Here is a 20,344-nt window from a genome sequence, read left to right as displayed (position 1 = left end):
TATCAGGATAGTGATCCTGTGATGGTCCCTTTCCATTGTTGGGAGGGGTCGAGGGCGGCTGATATACTGTGTAAGAGCAGATGGACTGCAGTCTGTAACTGTAAACCTATAAAGTGCACCTGTATGGTAGGTGTTTCTGATAAAATGGCCAGTGAGTGTAGGTACAAATTAGGTGAACCTACTAAACTGATAATTCAGAGTTGTGCAAAAAAAAAAAAAAAGGTTTATAAGCAGGTTAAAAGATGATATATGCTACACATTCTATATACGCAGTCGTGGGCTGGAGGTTAGGGATCTGGCCCTGTGACCGGAAGGTCGCCGGTTCGATCCCCAGCACCAACAGTCCATGACTGAGGTGTCCTTGAGCAAGACACCTAACCCCCAACTGCTCCCCGGATGCTGTGGATAGGGCTGCCCACCGCTCTGGGCAAGTGTGCTCACTGCCCCCTAGTGTGTGTGCTACACTAGTGTGTATGTGGTGTTTCACTTCACGGATGGGTTAAATGCAGAGGTGGAATTTCCCCAGTCCCCAGTTGTGGGATCAAAAAAGTATCACTTACCTCCTTAGCAGCATAGATCTCTGGAAAGATGAGTTTTTATACGACTAATTTGTTTACTGATACTGAAAGCCTGTCAACACAGACAGTCTCAGAACAGCTCGTCCACACCTACACAGAGAGGGACATTATAGCAGAGCTGCAGCGCACAAACCCCTCATTACAAAGACATTTGAGAGTTCAGTGGTCTAAAAACTGCAGGCATTGAAAACGTCCACCCTGCTACGCTGACTTTACTGCAGTCTGTGGAACCTACACCTTAAAAAAGAGTTCTTTAGTAAAGACAGGGATTCTTTGCTTCTTTGCATGCTTAAATGTACATATCACCAAAAATCCTTGCATGCTTGACATCAGAACAGTAGCAGAACCCTACGGAGCCCTGCTGCTGACATCCCAAATAAATAAAAATGATGTGTGGCCAAGCCTTATTAATGAGTGGGAATGGGATCCTAATGCATGGCCACAACTTAGTAAGGCATAGGAATGAAATAACTGAGTCATGTACACCACTTAGTAAAGCATGGGAACAAGATAATTAAGTTGTGGCCACAACTTAGTAAGGACTGGGAACAAGATTCTAATGCATGGCCACCACTAAGTCAGACGTGGGAACTAGATCATGCCTTACTAAGACGTGGCCACGTTAGGATCTCGTTCCCACACATTAATAAGTTGTGGCCACACATTATTTTTATTTATACAGGATGTCACCAGCAGGGCTCCGTAGAACCTTTTCTGGTGCTACATCACATTTTCCATCCGTCTGAAGAGCCATTTGACCTTGCAAAGAACACTTTAATCATTCAGTTGGTTCTTTGAGTTTTTATGGGTCAATGTACTTTGCAGTTTTCCAGCTGGACGATTAAAATATCTCATATATTGTAAAGTTACACTCAAGATTTACCCCGTAAATCTGCCTTATCACATATATTAAGCCTCTGGGGTCCATGAGCACACCGGCACGCCATATTAGATGTTTCTCAGTGTTTCTATTAATACCTTTGATCATCCAGCTCAGAAATCCAGTTCAAACCCTTCCTGAATCCGTAGAGCCGCCCTTTCCATCCCATCTCATCACGAGATCCTACGAGACTCACTTCCGGAGTTATGAGCCTGTGAAGAGGGGCTGAGATACACGTCATCTGCCTCTCACCGTGTGGAGCTGCTGGATTCGTGTGTCCGTCTACATTCTGTGTGAAACTGACCGACGGACACTCAGGAGATCAGTAAGGACTGACCGTCACGCTGGACATCCTTCATTCTTCATTCAGTCCACATCAGAGAGTTTCCAGCTGCTGCAGCGGGTTTGGAAAGTAGTGATGAGGAGAACTTTTATCTGCTATTTTATTCATACAGTCCTCTGTTTTTGTGATCCTGAGACTTTGGTAAACACAAATCAACACCACAACATTTCGTCCACATGAGCAAAGCTGTGTTTTCACAGAAGACCTGGAGAATTTCTAAAACTTGATTTGAGTTTTTCAGGTTTAGGGCTGAGTTCTCTCTGTATACAGAGCTCCAGGCCAAAAGGACCTCATTACAGAGAGCCGAGACTGTTCTGAACATTTTGATATATAATATATGGGCATCATGTCGTTTGCAGGAACCTTTAAAGGCATCCATAGCAGCAATGTTATTCTTGTTCATAAAGAACTTGCATGTGTTTGTGCTGAAAGCAGGATAATGAATTAAACTGGCCACAGGTGGCTGAAATGAGTGACTGTCACTGTTTAACAATCATTTATAGCTTTTATCTGCCCACAGACCTGAGCTGCAGTACTCCAACACAACCATAACCCCTTTGACCCAGCGCTGTCTGGATGCATTAACATGAACTGAACGCTCACTGCAGATTGAGCTGTTGAAAATGGTTCTTGGACGGTTATTGACCGAGCCTGTGTGAGCAGCCTGGTCAGGGCGTGTATTCATGAAAACCTCTGGGAGTGGAAATCTATTCCCTACTCTCTCCGGAAATGTCAAGTGATGCACTTCTACACCTAAAGGGTTTGAGAGGCGGAGAAAAAAAGGTGTTCAGCTCCTCTCACTTCATCTCAAACACCTATGCTGAACTTTGACTCAGTGGCCACTTTATTAGAAACACCCACCTCACAGGTCCACTGTATAGATACATACATACATATACATATATATATATATACTTTCTGAGGCTGATTGATATGCCTGCAGTTGTAAACTGTAAGCCAGCTGTTATTGGACACCATTGTTTCAGCTACTGTACTCTGTTCATTATAGGCCTGTTTGTTGTCTGTAACTGAATATAACTCGAGGACTTTCTGTCCACGATTAATCTGACCAAACCTGAAATTTAAAAAACAGAAAAAACAGAAAAAACAGAAAACCGTAAAAGTAACAGACAATTCCATCACTCGTTCTGTTAGTTTAAGTTCTGTCTATATACAGGACACAGAATACAGTAGGGGTGCGGGAAAAAAACGATTCATAAATGTCAAAAAATCGATTTTCGAAACATGTAACTCGTAGCGTAGTGTTGTCAGAGCATGAAAAGCTGAACTTGGAAGTGGGTAAGTGCAGCGCCCGGACAGTCTGTGGCGGCACACAACAAAAACACAGCAGGATGAGCGAGAAATCCGACCGGCTCTGCATTAAAGCCGGGTTTGGTCAGGAGTCACAACCCTAATGTTAACAAAAATCAAACCTGGGAGCCGCAGCATTTAATGTCCAGTGTGTCTCAGTATGTGTCAGTGTACTGGCTAGTACAGGCTAAAAATATGAACAAAAACACAGACACTCTGCTCTGCTCTCAGCTTCAGCTCAGCTATAGCCGCTTTCCTCCCGTCTCCACCAGAAAACCTTTCCTCAGAAGTACAGGGTGAGTCAAAAGTCACAGGACAGGTTTTATTTTATTATCAACTTTTATCTCTGGGGTCGTCTCAAACAAATGGTGTATGCTGAGAAAATCCGTGACTTTTGACTCACCCTGTAGAGCAGCTTAGTGTAAAATGTCTCGCAGCGTTCGGCTGGTTAACGAGGCTAAAGTCGCTTCTTATTCTCCAGCGTCTTGTTCGAATTTTCCCGTCCCATCTTAAATTCTGCCTGAGGCACTGAATGTAGCTGCTGCACCACTTAAGGTGGAACGGTAAATCCTAAGTGACCATCGCTACTTTAGGGTTCGACGGTCTCTCATCACAGATTTAACGTTCTAGGAAAGTAAATGCGAACAAGTCCATTCGTCTTCAAATGTTCCTATTAAATCTCTTTGGCTTTTCGTAGCTACTAGCCAGACGAGACTTCGCTGCTGTGTATCTGCGGTCTGTACGTCTTTGGAGCCGAGATTCAGCGTCCAGTCTCGAAGATAATTTACTGACACAGTGACCCTGGACTCTCTACAACGAGACCAAAACCGAAGTTATAAAATCACCGAATTAAACGGGCAGGACGGCTGTAACGTGCTGCATGGACATCGACTGCCACTGGATCTTATGTCACCCTAACAGCGCAGATTAGTGGCAGCAGCGTCTCAAAGTGAATGAGAGCCTTCTAGATCACTTCCATTTGATTTACTGATAAAAGATATTGGAAGTAAATTCATTATAGATTATTACAAATACTTTGCTTCAAAACTGCGGAGTCCTCACTCAGTGAGAAAATAGAAATCCTGTATAGAAGAAAAAACAGATGCATCGATAATCGCAGCCCTCCGAATCGTAATCGAATCGTGAGGTGCCTAAAGACTCCCACCCCTAAAATTCTGTATCCTCTACTAGAACCCAACCAACAGAGCATTTTTGATGAGGGTTCTGTACAGGTTCTTTTTTTATTGCAAGCTTGACATTGTAACAGTACAAGAGCCCTTTTGGTGCTATACAGAACCTTTAGCCAAAACGTTCTATAACAAACCTACAGCACATTCTCCATCAATCTGAACAACCGTCTTACCATGGAAAGAAGCCTTTGATCATGCAAAAGGTTCTTTGAGTGTTCATGGTTCTATATAGAATGATGTTCTCTAATAAAGAACCCTTGATGAACCACCTTTAGTATACACAACATGTTTATCAGTCTAACTGCTTAGTCCAGATAGGGTCACGGTAGCAGTCGAGAATCCCAGACGACCCTGTCCCCCACAGCGAGCTGCTCCCAGGCCAACTTGGAGATATAATCCCTCCAGTGGGTCTTTGGACGACCCTGAGGTCTAAGAGGTTTCTGCTGTAGGGGTCTATGCTGCCAAGGGCCTCCCTGCCATTCCCACTGCCTATATGGCACTGCGTATAGTCCCCTGGGGGGGCCCACACACCCCCCCATATTTCGTTTTTGGGCTGACCCCGGCTGGGTTACGTGGGCTGCCCGGCCACCAGGTGCTCGCCGAGGAACGCTACCCCCAGGCCTGGCTCCGGGTGTAGGTCCTGGTAATCCTCTCCCACGCAGGGTACATGATTTCCTGTGTCCCGAAGTCGGAGGACTTTTGGATCGTGTTAGTCTGGGTCTTTACTCCAGACCCGTTCGCCTTGGGAGACCCTACCAGGAGCTACTGCTCCAGATGACTTAGCCCTGAAGATCCCTAGACCACACAAGCCCTTCCGCCACAGCAAGGCCCTGATCCAGGAAGGGAAGATCATTTGTAATGTAGGAAAATAAACTGATACGTTTGAATTGCTTTTTTTTCAGAATTACAAACTTTTTTCAGTGTATTTTATCCACACGTTTGACACAAAACCAACCAATGTTATCGTAATAACCCTTTAGAAACCGTTCGATTGTCTGAGTTTGCTGTGCAGCTGAGACTTTGACAGTTTAATTTGTGTGATAAGACCTCACGGCTGTGCTGTAGACTGGGCTCCTCTGACTGATGAGTCAGGACAGGTAGGCGCTGATTCTGACAGAGTTTGGCATGAATGGACACAGGTGGGACATCAGGACCTCCGGCTTCAGTTCATTACAGTAATGCGCACAGACCAGAGACAGAGCAGCGCTGAGCATCCACTGTGTTCCCCATCGATTCCACATCACGGAGCGTTTACACAATTCAATTAGAGCAAATCCAGGATAATGTGGAGTTGATCTGTCCCGGAGGTTCTGGGCTCTGCTGTGCTACCAAGGCACTTCTATGGTGTTGTACTTGCTGATTAGCTGTTGAAGATTCCACCACGCCTGAAAGCTCCTGGGTGCTGAACACCCAGCTCCTGAAATGACAGGCGAGCTACCGTATGAACAGCCGTCCAGTTTGGCCAAAACACTTCTGCAGAGGTTTATTTGCTAAATTACAAAAACTGAGGGGAAAGAATAAAACTTAGAAAATTTATAGCACATTTTAATGTTTTTTTATTTCCCTATATTTATATGTGTGTGTGTGTATATAGAGGTTTTGCACTGAAATGTCCTGTTTAAAGTCCTTTGTGGAAGACGTGTTGTTTTAACTTAGAAAATCAATGACCACAAGTCCTTTGATCATCAGGCACTGAAACTGCACCCCAAACGCTTCATTTAGATTAAGCATAAGTGAGTTTAAGTTAAGTGAGTTGTTTTATAAGATCAGTGCCGAATGGACAAAGAAAGCAAAGAAATATATATTTTTAATGTCTAGAAATATATTTTTTCTCTAATGTAGACAAAAAAAACAAAAAATAATAAATAAGAAAAACAGATTTTCTCCTCACATGTTCTTTTGTGCCACATAACGCAGAGAAGTGCAGCCTCACCACGCTGGACCTGTGAGCATGACGGGGTGGACCGCTCTGTGAATCACAGCCTGCTGAGCTCCCGTTATTAAGATTAGACATTCTAACATTTCCCCCAAAAGATATCACTTCTCTAATTAGATTTTTCTGTAAACATCGCATTAATGAAATGTCCTCACTGTCTGTTTTGTGTGAGGGGTGGACATGTTATTCAGACCCTGTCAAGGATCAGGAAAAAAAAAGATCAAAATTTAATAAAAGAGTTAAATTAAAAATTGATCAGCTTTAGATTTTTGGTGTCTCTGAAGATTTTAATTAAGTTACATCCTCTACAGAAACTCACTACTGCACACTTACTGTTTACTGTTAATACACAATTACTGTTTATTCACATATATACACACCGGTCAGGTATAACGTTCTGACCACCTCCTCGTTTCTACACTCACTGTCCACTTTATCAGCTCCACTGACCGTATAGCTGCACTCTGTAGTTCTACAGTTACAGACTGTAGTCCATCTGTTTCTCTGATACTCTGTTACCCTGTTCTTCAGTGGGCAGGACCCCCATGGACCCTCACAGAGCAGGTACTGTTTGGGTGGTGGGTCATTCTCAGCACTGCAGTGACACTGACGTGGTGGTGGTGTGTTAGTGTGTGTTGCGCTGGTCTGAGTGGATCAGACACAGCAGTGCTGCTGGAGTTGTTAAACACTGTGTCCACTCACTGTCCACTCTATTAGACACTCCTACCTTGTCGGTCCACCTTGTAGATGTAAAGTCAGAGACGACAGCTCATCTGCTGCTGCACAGTTTGTGCTGGTCATCCTCTAGTCCTTCATCAGTGGTCACAGGACGTTGCCCACAGGACGCTGTTGGCTGGATGTTTTTGGTTGGTGGACGATTCTCAGTCCAGCAGCGACACTGAGGTGTTTAAGAACTCCAGCAGCACTGCTGTGTCTGATCCACTCATAGAGATTCATGCTTTGTTTAGCATCTCATCTTAAAAGAATCACAATATTGTGTCTTTCTGAAGATCGTGACTAAACCAGACTTACCTTTTTCATCTAAATGGTCCTTTTTTTGTGGGTCTGTAAATCAGAGTCACAGTGCAGCTGTGTCTTCACTCCTCAGACATGCGCAGACCTAAACTTCAGCGCATCTCGTTAGCGCATGCAGCTGTAAGACTGACACCTGACACCAGAGTCACCACCACCCGTCCAGCACCTTGACACCTGCTCATGGTGTTAACCCCCCCTCCCCCCACCCGACCCCGAGCTTCAGCAGCCTCCACACGCGGCACGGCGGAGATGTGCCGAGCTCTCGGAGTGATTTTTTCACTCTCCTGCTGAGAGTCAGGGTGATGGATGAAGGATCATTAGGCATTTGCCAGTCAACACCAGGCACTGTTGGTTATTTTCAGACCTGGGAACGATAGCATGGGGTGGGGTGGGGGTGGGGAGGGTTTGGGGAGGGTTTGGGGAGGGTTTGGGGAGGGGATGGGGAGGGGATGGGGAGGGGATGGAGAATTGGTGAGAGGGGTTATGAAGCTAGAAATGCCAAACGACGGTTCCGCCCATTTTTCACCAGCTTGACTCGCATGTCAACAGAACCGTGTATGAGGTGAAGATTTCAGCTCTGGTTCTGTTGATGTTCTGAAGTTAGCCTTTTAATCCTGAGCCAGAAAACAGCTGCGGTACTGTGCAAAAGTCAGAGACCCCTTCACTTTCCGCCAAAATCTGCCATTAAACACGTAATTAATTTTAGAGAGTCGTCTGACACCCAGGGTGAGACGCTTGGGCCTCTGGGGACTTTTACTCACATGGTGTGGGACTGTGCAAAGGCTATGCTTTTTGGGACGAGGTTCTTGGTTCCCTCTCTTCTCTGACCCAGACATATTTCCCCTGAACTCCGTTTACCTAAAGATAACTCTGATTTCGCCTGGAAGAGACGGCTGGCCACACCACAGCAAAAACCAGGTGGCATCCAGCATTGGCTGCCCCCTCACAACCTGACCGTACGTCACTGGCTCTACACCTTACTGGATGTTCTATCTGAACCTGTGCTCAATTAACTGCATGATGTTTAATTTGTGAATGATGTAACTCGATTGTCATGTGTTATACGTTTTATCTATGATCGGTTCTTTAAATGGGAAAGATAAAAAAATAAATCACAGAAATTTTGGAGAGTCAGGAAGAAAACATGCAGTGCAGTGAAGACGTGAAGGCACATTGTTTAAAACCATGTCTTGGTTTTGTGCTTGTAAAAAAGCACAAAACATCAGAACATTTACAAAATAAAGTCAGAAGTAATGGGACAGAAAGAAAAAACTAGTTGATTGAGTTTTGGAAATGATTAAAGAAAACACATCACATAAAATCACAGCTCGCTGCATTAATGTTACGTCTATTTCTTGCAATATTAGCATTTTTCAGCAAAACGTTATGCTCACTTAGGTGTCTAAAGGTTTTGCACAGTGTTTTATATTTAAACTCTTATGGCCAAATCGTAAGGCAAATTATTCAGTAACTGCATGAAATAAACGTCAATTTTTATTTTATTTATTTATTTATTTTAAAAGCCCCTCAGATGATCAGAACGTGTGTTTTCTGATCTCCACATTTCACTACACACTCACAATTTACTGTTTAGAGCCAAAAATCTGCGCCGCTCTTTGTGTTGTTTTCTAAAAGTGATGTTTCCAGAGCAGATCACTGAAGAGACGCCGTCTGTTTATAGTTTAGAGCCCAGATTTGGGGAAAAACGGGTCGACTTTCAGTAGAAAAACAAACTGAGTTCAGCTTCTTTTATTATAAGGGTTTAAAATGACGTCACCGTCTATTAGACTGGAGAGAAGAGCTACAGCTGGTCCCAGAAGAGCACAGGTGGTCCCGAGGAGTTAAGAAGTTAACAGAAAATCGCACAGAACCATATGAATCTCTTCCCAGCTGGTCAGTCAGTGAGTCCCTCTCCCTTCATTCCAGCTTCTGTTCTTCTCAGGATCCTCACTTTCATCTCCTCTAAGAACCTGCAGACACACCTCCAAAGCTCAGTCTGAGAAGCTGGTTGATTTTCTGAAGTGATCAAACCCATTCAGTGGTGCTGAGGTCTGGACTCTGGGGCGGTCAGTCCATCGTTCAGCTTCTTTGTTTGATGTGTCCGTCTCCTTTTCTCAGTGAGGTTCTTCTTGATCAGCTACACGTCCTTTCAGACCCACAGCGCTGTGTTGATCAGTTCTGAGGCAGAACAGAGCTTCAGAAATGTCTCATAAAACTGAATAACTTACACGTAAAGGCTGTTTTGAGTGGAAATGTAATGAATGGATCTCCATGGTGCTGCATTGCTGCCCTTTAATCACTCTTCTTTGTTAACAGCGTGATTTCACACTTACTTTAGTATGTAAAGAACGTCGCCTGACGAAGCAGAAAATGTGTAGAACTTTTGTGTTGAACAAACTTCACACTGTTCAGTCAGCATTTTCGCTCCAATTAAACAAATTAGTAACGAGTGCCTCCCGTTCAGCGAAAAAGACAGTGGCTAAATCTAATATAACTGAGAGAGTCAATATTAGTCAAACATTTTACACAGCGCTTTTTACAACAGCCTTTACAGAAAAATCCGGGTCTGAGACCCCATGAGCGTCGCCCGTGGAAACAGTGGCAAGAAAAGCTCACTCACAGCAAAGAGGAAGAAACTCTGGGAGGAACCAAGACTCAGAAGGGGAACCCATCCTCCTCTGGACCACACCGGACAGCAAACAGTGGCACAAGAGCAAAATGACCAGAGAATAAGATTTTAACGTTTTAAAGTACAGAAAAGGGGAAAATCGGGTGAAGTAATGGCTCTGATTAGATAGTTGGAGTCTGAGCAGCAGCAGCAGGAGGGTCAGTTCATGCAGGTGAGGTTTGCACAGCTTTGTACAGTGAGAAGCTCCATAGTGGTCAAACTGGTCCAGAAGGCTGGCAAGCAGTGGACACCCAGTCAAGACAAGAATATTCCACCATTAAAATGAAACAATTTCCCTGCATAAAATTACTTAAAATGAGCTTAAAGTGTCTCAAAATAAGTCAAATAATCTCATAATAATCTTAGTGATCTCAAATCTGAGAAATATCATATACAGTGGGTGGCGCTGTCTCCTCACAGCTAGAAGGGTCTGGGTTCGAGTCCCCAGCCGGTGACCAGAGTCCTCTCCGTGTGGAGTTTGCATGTTCTCCCTGTGTATGTGTGGGTTTCCTCTCACAGTCCAAAGACCTGCAGTCAGGCTGATTGGAGATGCTAAATTGCCCCTAGTTGTGAATGTGTGTATCTGTCTGTCCGCCCTGTGATGGACTGTTGGCCTGTCCAGGGTGTTTCCTGCCTCCCACTCGGTGACCACTGGGACAGACTCGAGCTCCCCCCATGACCCAGAAGGATAAGCGAATGAGATGATGAGTGAATGAAGCTATACATTGACCAAATTTGATGTTTTCATTTGCCAAGATAGCATTTTATCTATGTTTCGATTGATTAATTAATTGACCCTTATCAGTCCCACAGCGGGGAAACTTCACCTCCGCATTTAACCCATCAGTGCAGTGAAACACCACACACACACTAGTGAACACACTCACACACTAAGGGGCAGTGAACACACTTGCCCGGAGCGGTGGGCAGCCCTATCCGCAGCACCTGGGGAGCAGTTGGGGGTCAGGTGCCTTGTTCAACGACACCTCAGTCATGTAGTGTCAGCTCTGGGGATCGAACTGGTCACAGGGCCAGTTCCCTGACCTCCAGCCCATGACTGCTGAGACGTGATGCCAAGCAATAACAAAAATATGAAGAATGTTTATTTATTGTTTTTCTGTTTTCTTGCCAGCTTTCTCTGCTTGTTTGAAGCATCTGTGAGTGAGAAATAATTAATATCAGATTACACCACGTTCTGCTATCAGCGGGGATAACTGTGACTTCCAGGGTTAATTTGATTGGTAATGGTGGATTTAGTTTCTGGCTCAGGAGCAGAAATCGGCACAGTGGGCTACCGACAGCAGCGCGAGCGCGAGCATTAGCACCGACTGCCGTGGCCAAGTTTACATTCTGACTTGGCACCAGAGAAAAACGCCTCACTGTCCAAAAAGCCTGCAGAACCGCACTGCTCTCTTGACCGAGACGGCTCATCAAGAGAAGAGTGAAGAAAATATAGATCCGTATAGAACCATGAACACTCAAAGAACATTTGCATTGGTTCTTTGCATGGTGGAACCGTTCTTCAGGTTGACTGGGAATGTGTTCTATACCAGTAGAAAAGGTTCGGCTATTATTACAATGTCAAGGCTGTATGCAACAGAGTGCTGCACAGAGAACCATGTACAGAACATTTTCCATTAATCTGAAGAATCGTTTCATCATACAGAGAACCCTTTAATCATGCAAAAGGTCCTTGAGCATTCAGGGTTCTACATAGAACACTCTTCTTTAGTAAAGAACCCTTGAAGAACCATCGACTACACTGATGAGTGCAACTCATAATAATTAATGATCAAATTGTTGTGAAATGCTGCTTTTGTTATTTTGTGCTTTTGTTTTAATGGAGAAGTTTGTTGAATACAGTTATCTGCACACTCAGAGGGACATTTCTCTAAAAATAATTTAGCACATTTCATATAATCACCATGATCTCCAGTGGCTTTATAGAGCATTGTTTTATGTCCATATTGCATGGCCTTTTATTGTTTACCGTTTAAGATTAATTACCTATTTTTCCCTTTTATTTCAGTTCCTAGCAAAATATTGTTTGTGTTTCTTTTTTCTTCATCCTTCGTTTTCATTTTCTGCTTTCTTTCCCAGTTTGGAGTCCTCATTGTATTGTGCCGTGTCCTGGACCAGAGGAAGCATCTGCACCTCTGACCCTCCAAATAAGATACAGAACTCTTAAAAACTCCGTATGATGGTTCTTCAGGGGTTCTCACTTCATTTGGATAGTCCACTATATATTATCTATCAGATGATCAAACTGATAACAGACTATCTGTTGAACTCAGTGGATTCTAAACAGTGATGGGATTAGGGTTCGGATTTGGACCAGGATTAGGGCTGGGACCAGAATGAGGGTGGGTCTAGGTTTTGGATTGAGGTTAAGGTCAGGTTTAGGCTCAGAGTCGGTTTAGAATTAAAGAACATTATGGTCAATTATGTACATATTCAGTTGAAGGTAAATTATCTAAATAAAGTCTTACCAAAAATCGTTCTTTACAGATCCATGAACACTCAAAGAACCCTTTGCATGATTAAAGTGCTCTTTGCATCATGAAATGGTTCTTCAGATTGATGGACAATATGCATAAATGTGTTATAGATGGTTCTTTATAGAAATATAATGCAATTCCTTTTATATAGCACCCAAAAGGGTTCTTCGATTATTTTGGTTGCTTTATAGAACCCTTTCCTTAAGGTTGTATAGAGAACCATCTACAGCACATTTTCCCTGCAAACAACCCTTTAATCATGCAACAGGTTTTTTGACTGTTCATGGTTCTATATAGAACCATTTTCTTTTCTAGAGAACCCTTGAAGAACATGGAAATCACTAACAAACATCCCTGCTTTACAGTATTTCATACTGAGCAGAATGTAATAATAGGAGTTTAGTATGTAATTTGCTAATAATAGATATGCAGTTAGAATTAATTTGTTCTAAAAATGTTCTGACAGTATTTCACACGTTCCATCAATGTTTTAGCAGGACATTTTTTCTGTTTACAGGAAGTTCTTAAAGGTGGGATAGCGTTCTCTGAAGACATCATCAACACCTGACATCTTCAAAACACCCTGAACATTTAACCTTATAGGAACATTATTTGAAATGATTAATATCGTTAAAATATTCTTTGAAAATGAGATTAAAACGTTTTCTTTTAGACTTTGGTAGAACTTGAGGTAACATTAGCCAACGTTCCCTGTTCGCTGGGTGGCCCTTTATTGAATGTTTGTGTCTGTGTGTGTTTTGCAGTTCTCGTCTTGCTGATCGTGACGATGCGGCGCCGACGGAAGGAGCCCCTGATCCTGGACGACGAGCGAGACGTTCGGGAGAACATCGTCCGCTACGACGATGAAGGTGGCGGCGAGGAGGACACGGAGGCTTTCGACATGGTCACCCTTCGCAACCTCAACATCATGCGTGATCCCAAAGTTCGGCGGGACGTCACTCCCGAGACCCCGACCTTCTTCTCCTACCCATCGTCCTCAGCCTCCAGAGCGGCGTACAAGGTGCTTCCGGACAACATGCTGTTTCGAGAGTTCATCTGGGACCGGCTGAAGGAGGCAGACGTGGACCCTACGGCGCCGCCGTACGACTCGCTGCAGACCTACGCCTTCGAAGGCACTGGTTCGGTGGCGGAATCGCTCAGCTCGCTCGAATCTCTGAGCTCGGACTCAGAACAGAGCTACGACTACCTCAGCAACTGGGGGCCTCGCTTCAAAAAACTCGCAGACCTGTACGGAACGATGGAAGGAAGCGGCGTTTTCTCGTAGCCTCGCTCATCTTCGGGAAAAAACAACTTGACCGAAGTCGAACTAGAGGAGATGTATTAGGAGGGCGAGGCGGAGTAAAGTACCTGGGTTCAAACTAGCATTTATAGCTTTACCAAGATGAATGTTTTAGAACTTTGTTGAACGTTGTGATCAGTTCTGCTGTGGGTGGAGAATACAGGAAAGTCCCTGGATTTAGATCATGGCGTACGAGGGAAGGACAGGAGAAAAAAACAGATTTGAGATTAGGAATTTGTTTGTTTACATGTTTAGGGTTTGAAGTAGTGAGACATAATGAGGCTTGGCAGTTCAGATGCTGTGATCTGCTAGGCGGGAAAAGCTTTGAGGGAAAGACATAAAGTGTGAAACCAGGCTTCTGGCCAGCCACAGAAACTCCTCCGTATCTGATGGCGGGACTTGATCTTTTCATCTTGTCACGTGGTAAAAAGGCCTGAGAACTTCTGGGATGTTTTCCCTCCCGAAAAATGCTCCGTCTTTGAACTGTCGACTGAAACTTCTCGTGCGTGAGCTTCGTCAAGAGCGTCAATGTTCTGTTTTACTTTCCATTCTTAACGGAACCTTCCTGGAATCCTGAATGTGCGAACAAAAGATCCTTCGTTCAGGAAGGACAGAGACTTTACTTTTCTTCTTCTTCTTTGCTTTTGTTTAACATATTGTGACTAGGCTGATATGCAGGGCCGGCTCTAGCTTTTTGGGACCCTAAGCAGGATCTTTCGGGGGTCTCCTCTTCTCCCTAGATGACGTACTGTCAAATTAACGATGACGACACCAAGCTGTCTAAATCCTATACATTCATAACTGACTGATTGTGTTTTGCTGATGACTGGATGCTTGTTTGGGGTTCTAATAAGTTACATTCTTAAAAAGGATGGTTCTGCAAATGGTATTCTGAAAGAGTAGCACTGTAGAACCATATACATAAAGTACACAGAACCACATACAACACATTCTCCATCAGTCAGATCCCTTTCATGATGCAAAGAACCCATCAATCATGCAGATGGTTCTTTGAGTGTTTAAGGTTCTATATAGAACATCTTCTTTACTAAAGAACTCTTGAAGAACCATCTTTTTAAGAGTGTAGTCAACATAGAAACCACTATAAAGGAGCCCTCATTTATAGTATTTCATTTTAAGCAGAACGTTCTTAAAGGAGTATACTAAATAATTTGATAGTGACCCAGCTAGAACTTATTTGTTCTAAAAACATTCTGACAGTATTACACACACGTTCTATTAAGGTTTTATGAGGGATTATTTCTTTTTTCATTTCGAACTGATGGAGAATGTGTTGTGTGATTATATTTACATATGACTTTTGAAAAAGGTTCTATATAGCAACTAAAAGAGTAGCATTGTAGAACCATAGAACCACATGCAACACGTTCTCCATCAATCTAAACAACGATTTCACCATGCAAAGAACTGTTTAAGCATGAAATCATTCTACATAGAACTCATGGTTCTAAATAGAGCTATTCTCTTTACGAAAGAACCCCTGAAGAACCATCTCGAGCATTCTGGATCTCAGAAGGAGCAGAAAACATTGACTTTAGCCGTTATTCAGTTTATTTTAACTGTCTGTTTGACTTTATTCAGTGAACTTTATTAGCTTAGGAACATTTTTACACACATTAATGTAGAGTTTTACACTTAAATTAGGAAAGTACATGTCGGCTTGATTTAGCCCCAGAGAACACAAGGCCTCTCCGAGCCTCCATACTGTAGAATCCTCTTTTCCCCAGAATCTGCTTGCACTTTTACTACATGTCAATTCACACATGTATAATCTGAGGTTATTACAGCTCATGTTATAGAAGGTAAAATGTGCCAGAATCTTTACTGATGCATTCAGGCAGGACTAAAATCACTGAGAAACAACAGAAGACTTTAGGCAGTTAACCTGCCCTGTTAGACAGACCCCAGATCTACTAGTTTCTCTCCTACACGCCAAAACAAACACCACAACTTTAAAACCACCTTAAAGCTTTTACTCCTCATCTCTTTTTCTTCTCCTGTTGCTCTTTTTTTCCCTCACTCCAGCATCTTAGGCAACACAATGGCACTGTAAAGTTATTAAGGGGCCCCCTGGTGGCCACAGGGCCCTCAACCACTGCTTATGTCGCTTATTAGGTAGAGCCAGCACTGCTGGTAGGTTCACTCTAGATCCGATTTGATGCCCGGTGGTGAGATGGTTTGGTGTTCTGCAGATGTGACCCTGTGGTTTTCGACAGTTCTGTTTTGCTGTTCTAAATGTCTTAAATTGTAACGCAGTGAAGCCGGTGGGTAAGACAAGACTGGGTTCTTTGACTCGAACGGGAACGAGTCACAACTTTCGTTTTTGTTTTTCTTACATTTGTAAAAGAATTGCACCTCGCTTACTCTTCAAAAGAGACTGTCCGAGGTATTTTGTTACGTATCGTTAAATTCGACTACGATTTATGAAAGAAAGGCCTAATTCTGAATACAGCATTCACAAATCTGAAAGGAAAAGAGCTTCTTGAAGGGAAAACAGCATAGCTCTTATTGACATACCTCCATCAGCAAGAGAGAAACCAAGGACAGCCGCTGCTTATGCTGATTATGGATGAGCGAGAAGAAAGGACACCAGCTCGACAGTGGAAGCGAAAGTGAAGGAGTTCTCCAGTGAGGAAACAAAATGCCTTTTTTAGCCGTTGCTACTGAACTTTGATGTGTTATAATCGAGTCTTTTCTCTAATTTATTTTGAAGACACAAGTAAAAGAAAGGATGTGAAGAATGTTCGTAATTTTCTTTCTTTTTTTTTCCTGACAATAAAAAGGACATCGGTTCTTCAAAGACCTCTGAGATGCCTCAAATTCTTTTGAATGCAGGGGGAAAAGAGGACGTATCTCTGATATGTCACACGCTGTTTACTGTGATTATCTTATCAAGGTGAAGCAGCTCGGGAAATTTTGTACAGGAAAAGAAAAAAGGGAACGAGAAAAGACTCCTTTTCCTATCTGCTGTGAACGGGATGCACCAAATGGCCTTTTTGCCCACTGATGAAAAGCCTGAATCCACAAACAGACATTTTCTATGTAGAGTTGAGAGACAGAGAGAGAGAGAGAGAGAGAGAGAGAGGGAGGGAGAGAGCGAGAGAGGGAGAGAGGGAGAGCGAGAGAGGGATAAAGAGAGAGGGAGAGTGAGAGAGGGGGAGAAAGAGAGAGAGAGAGAAAGCGAGAGAGAGAGAGAGAAAGTGAGAGGGAGGGAGAGAGAGAGAGAGAAAGCGAGAGAGATAGGGAGAGAGGGAGAGAGAGAGAGAGAAAGAGAGAGAGAGAGGGAGAGGGAGAGAGAGAGAAAGAAAGAGTGAGAATGAGAGAGAGAGAGAAAGCGAGAGAGAGGGAGAGAGAGGGAGAGAGAGAGGGAGAGAGAGAGAGAAAGCGAGAGAGAGAGGGAGGGAGGGAGAGAGAGAGAGAGCGAGAGAGGGAGAGAGAGAGAGAAAGCGAGAGAGAGGGAGAGAGAGTGGGAGTGAGAGAGAGAGAAAGCGAGAGAGAGGGAGAGAGAGAGAGAGAGAGCGAGAGAGAGGGAGGGAGAGAGAGAGCGAGAGAGAGGGAGGGAGGGAGGGAGTTGGCTGTTTGTTTCTCATCTCCTCTCGACAGGCCTTTGTAGTTGAAAGGCGAGCGAGAGACAAAGCTCTGGGGCTGGCGTTCCCTACCGAGCTGAGCGTGATGGGCCGCGCACTTAAATCAGCTCGCTCGCTAAATTAGTCCATCCGCACGAACTCACACGCACTGCGTAGTCGGGACGGTCGAGGACAGTTTAACACGTTAATTAGCATGTTCACACCCACTCACGCATATTTACTCTCTTCCAAATAGGGTACAGAAGCACATTCATCACTCTACTGGCCCAACAGACTCTCACCCTGAGCCTCAAACTTTACATTTATATCAGCTTCTTTATGAAGAAGCCCTGCCTCATATGGAAATATATATATATCTATCCACATCGTCTGGAAATAGCAGAGACGCCACCCTCCTGACACCCTGTCCATGAATATCACGAACAGGAGTGGCGACAGGGCACAACCCTGCCAGGGCCCAGCGCTAACACTAAAGGGTCCGACTTAATGCTGAGTATACGAACACAGCTCCCACTCCGGGAGTACAGAGACTGAATGGCCCGGAGTTTTAGCCCCGGCACCCCATATATAAAATATATATATATATATATGAAATATGTTTCAAACAGACTGCAGCCGAACAGTAAAATGTATCTCAGAATAATTTCCCATATTAACCAAATATTTAAAAACACATTTAGTGGAACATCTCCAGAATCCTGTCTGATGCTCTTCACTGTCTGATTCCTTTAGAAATGAGTTTATCAGCTCCATCTGAAAGTGGAGGGAAATCTCCAGAATCCTGTCTGATGCTCTTCACTGTCTGATTCCTTTAGAAATGAGTTTATCAGCTCCATCTGAAAGTGGAGGAACATCTCCAGAATCCTGTCTGATGTTCTTCACTGTCTGATTCCTTTAGAAATGAGTTTATCAGCTCCATCTGAAAGTATAGGAACATCTCCAGAATCCTGTCTGATGCTCTTCACTGTCTGATTCCTTTAGAAATGAGTTTATCAGTTCCATCTGAAAGTGGAGGAACATCTCCAGAATCCTGTCTGATGCTCTTCACTGTCTGATTCCTTTAGAAATGAGTTTATCAGCTCCATCTGAAAGTGGAGGAACATCTCCAGAATCCTGTCTGATGCTCTTCACTGTCTGATTACTTTAGAAATGAGTTTATCAGTTCCATCTGAAAGTGGAGGAACATCTCCAGAATCCTGTCTGATGCTCTTCACTGTCTGATTCCTTTAGAAATGAGTTTATCAGCTCCATCTGAAAGTGGAGGAACATCTCCAGAATCCTGTCTGATGCTCTTCACTGTCTGATTCCTTTAGAAATGAGTTTGTGTCCCATCTCTTCATGTTAAATCTGATCTAATGGTCCTTTAGCAGGACAGAAGCGAGGGCTGTAGGTACTGATACTCTGTGAAATGCAGGGCTGATCTGATATCTTGCCCATGTGAAGTACATTGTGTGTGAGAGTCTGATTGCAGACGTACGTGGCTAATGTAAAGTAGATCACAGTCAGTACGTTTAGATACTTCTGGAACCTTCATTACACTCAACTCAACACAGAGATAATAATAAATGTTTTAAATGCAGATTTAACAAATACATTTTTCAACCATTTTCATACACAGCAAAATGTATTTGATAAATACATTTAGAATATATATATATATATATATATATATATATATATATAAAAACAAAATTTCTCCATATGGGGCTCGTCTGCAGTATTCATATAAACCCAATTCCAGGAAAGTTGGAACAGATTGTGAAGCACTAATAAAAACAGAAAGCAGTGGTGAGTAAATTCAGATTACAGCACTGTGTGAAAGTTTTAGGCCCCCAAGACACATTTTTTCAATATCTATTTATTTGTGTAGTTTATGTTTATTTGCTGAGAAAAGTGTTAATATTTGAATAAACAAAATGTATAGAATATTAATTTATAATTAAGCCCAGTATTATATGTAGTTAAAAAGCAGCTCCTGGTTTGACCAATCAGTGCTCAGTAAATTGAGCTCATGATGTAATTGATGATATTAACGAGTCTCTGTGGCAGCTGTGAAGGTGTCCAGGACAAATTTGGACCCGAGAAATTCTTGTTACTGTTTATTGTTTTTCTGTTTATTTGAATTATGAATACGACTTTATTCTAATGTATATTGTGATAAACTCACTGCTGAGGGAAACTGTTTAAAAACTTGCTTAGATGCCTTACTTACTTGCTTAAAACTTTCACACAGTGCTGTAAATAGTGAGTACAATATTACAGTATTTGCTGTTTACCTTATAAACCTAAATTTTATTATTATTTTTTTTTATTTTTGTAAATATTTGCTTATTCCAAATGTAATGCCTGCAGCACATTCCAACAAAGCTGGAGACACCAAATGCTCTAGCTGAGTTTAGATGCTTACAGAATGACTGACTGGAGCTAAAATATTAACTGGCATGAGCATAAGTATTTCATCTCATATCAATTTAAAATAAATTTGCTAACAGGTGGATAAAATTAATCACACAGTCTTGCAGTCTCCATAGACAAACCCTGTCAGTAGAATGAGTCGCACTGAAGAGCTCAGTGACTGTAAACATGGCTCTGTCATAGGATGCCGCCTCTGCCAGTTTGTGAAAGTTCTGTCCTGCTAGATCTGCCCCAGACAACTGTAAGTGCTATTTTGAAATCGAAGCATCCAAGAGCAACAACAGCTCTGTCTTGAAGCAGTAAACTCACAGAGTGGAGCTGCCGAGTGCTGAAGAGCACAGTGTCTATCCTCTATTAAATCATCCCTAAAGAGTTCCAAACTGCCTCTGGAAGCAACATCAGCACAATAACTGAGCATTAGGAGCTTCACAAAGTGGGTCTCCATGGCTGAGCAGCTGCACACAGGCAATGCCAAGCGTCGGCTGGAGAGGTGTAAAGCACCACCACTGGACTCTGGAGCAGTGGAACCGTGTTCTCTGGAGAGACGAATCAGCTTCTCTATCAGTCAGTCTGATGATGAAT

General features: G+C 43.1%; 1 protein-coding gene across 1 annotated transcript in view; it reads left to right on the top strand.

The window, feature by feature from the left end:
* The window catches only part of LOC108412282 (cadherin-7-like), a 264,252-nt gene extending 247,707 nt beyond the window's left edge, over positions 1-16,545 (top strand). The window contains exon 12 of the mRNA XM_037533777.1: positions 13,204-16,545. Within this exon, the coding sequence (XP_037389674.1) occupies positions 13,204-13,724 (521 nt within the window). The 3' untranslated portion in view covers positions 13,725-16,545. The remainder of the gene's footprint in view (positions 1-13,203) is intronic.
* Positions 16,546-20,344: the final 3,799 nt, after the last annotated feature.

Source organism: Pygocentrus nattereri, chromosome 24, assembly GCF_015220715.1.
Source record: "Pygocentrus nattereri isolate fPygNat1 chromosome 24, fPygNat1.pri, whole genome shotgun sequence".
NCBI classification, from domain to species: domain Eukaryota; kingdom Metazoa; phylum Chordata; class Actinopteri; order Characiformes; family Serrasalmidae; genus Pygocentrus; species Pygocentrus nattereri.
Note: the sequence above shows the minus strand (reverse complement) of the source record. Positions and strands in the feature narration are given on the sequence as shown.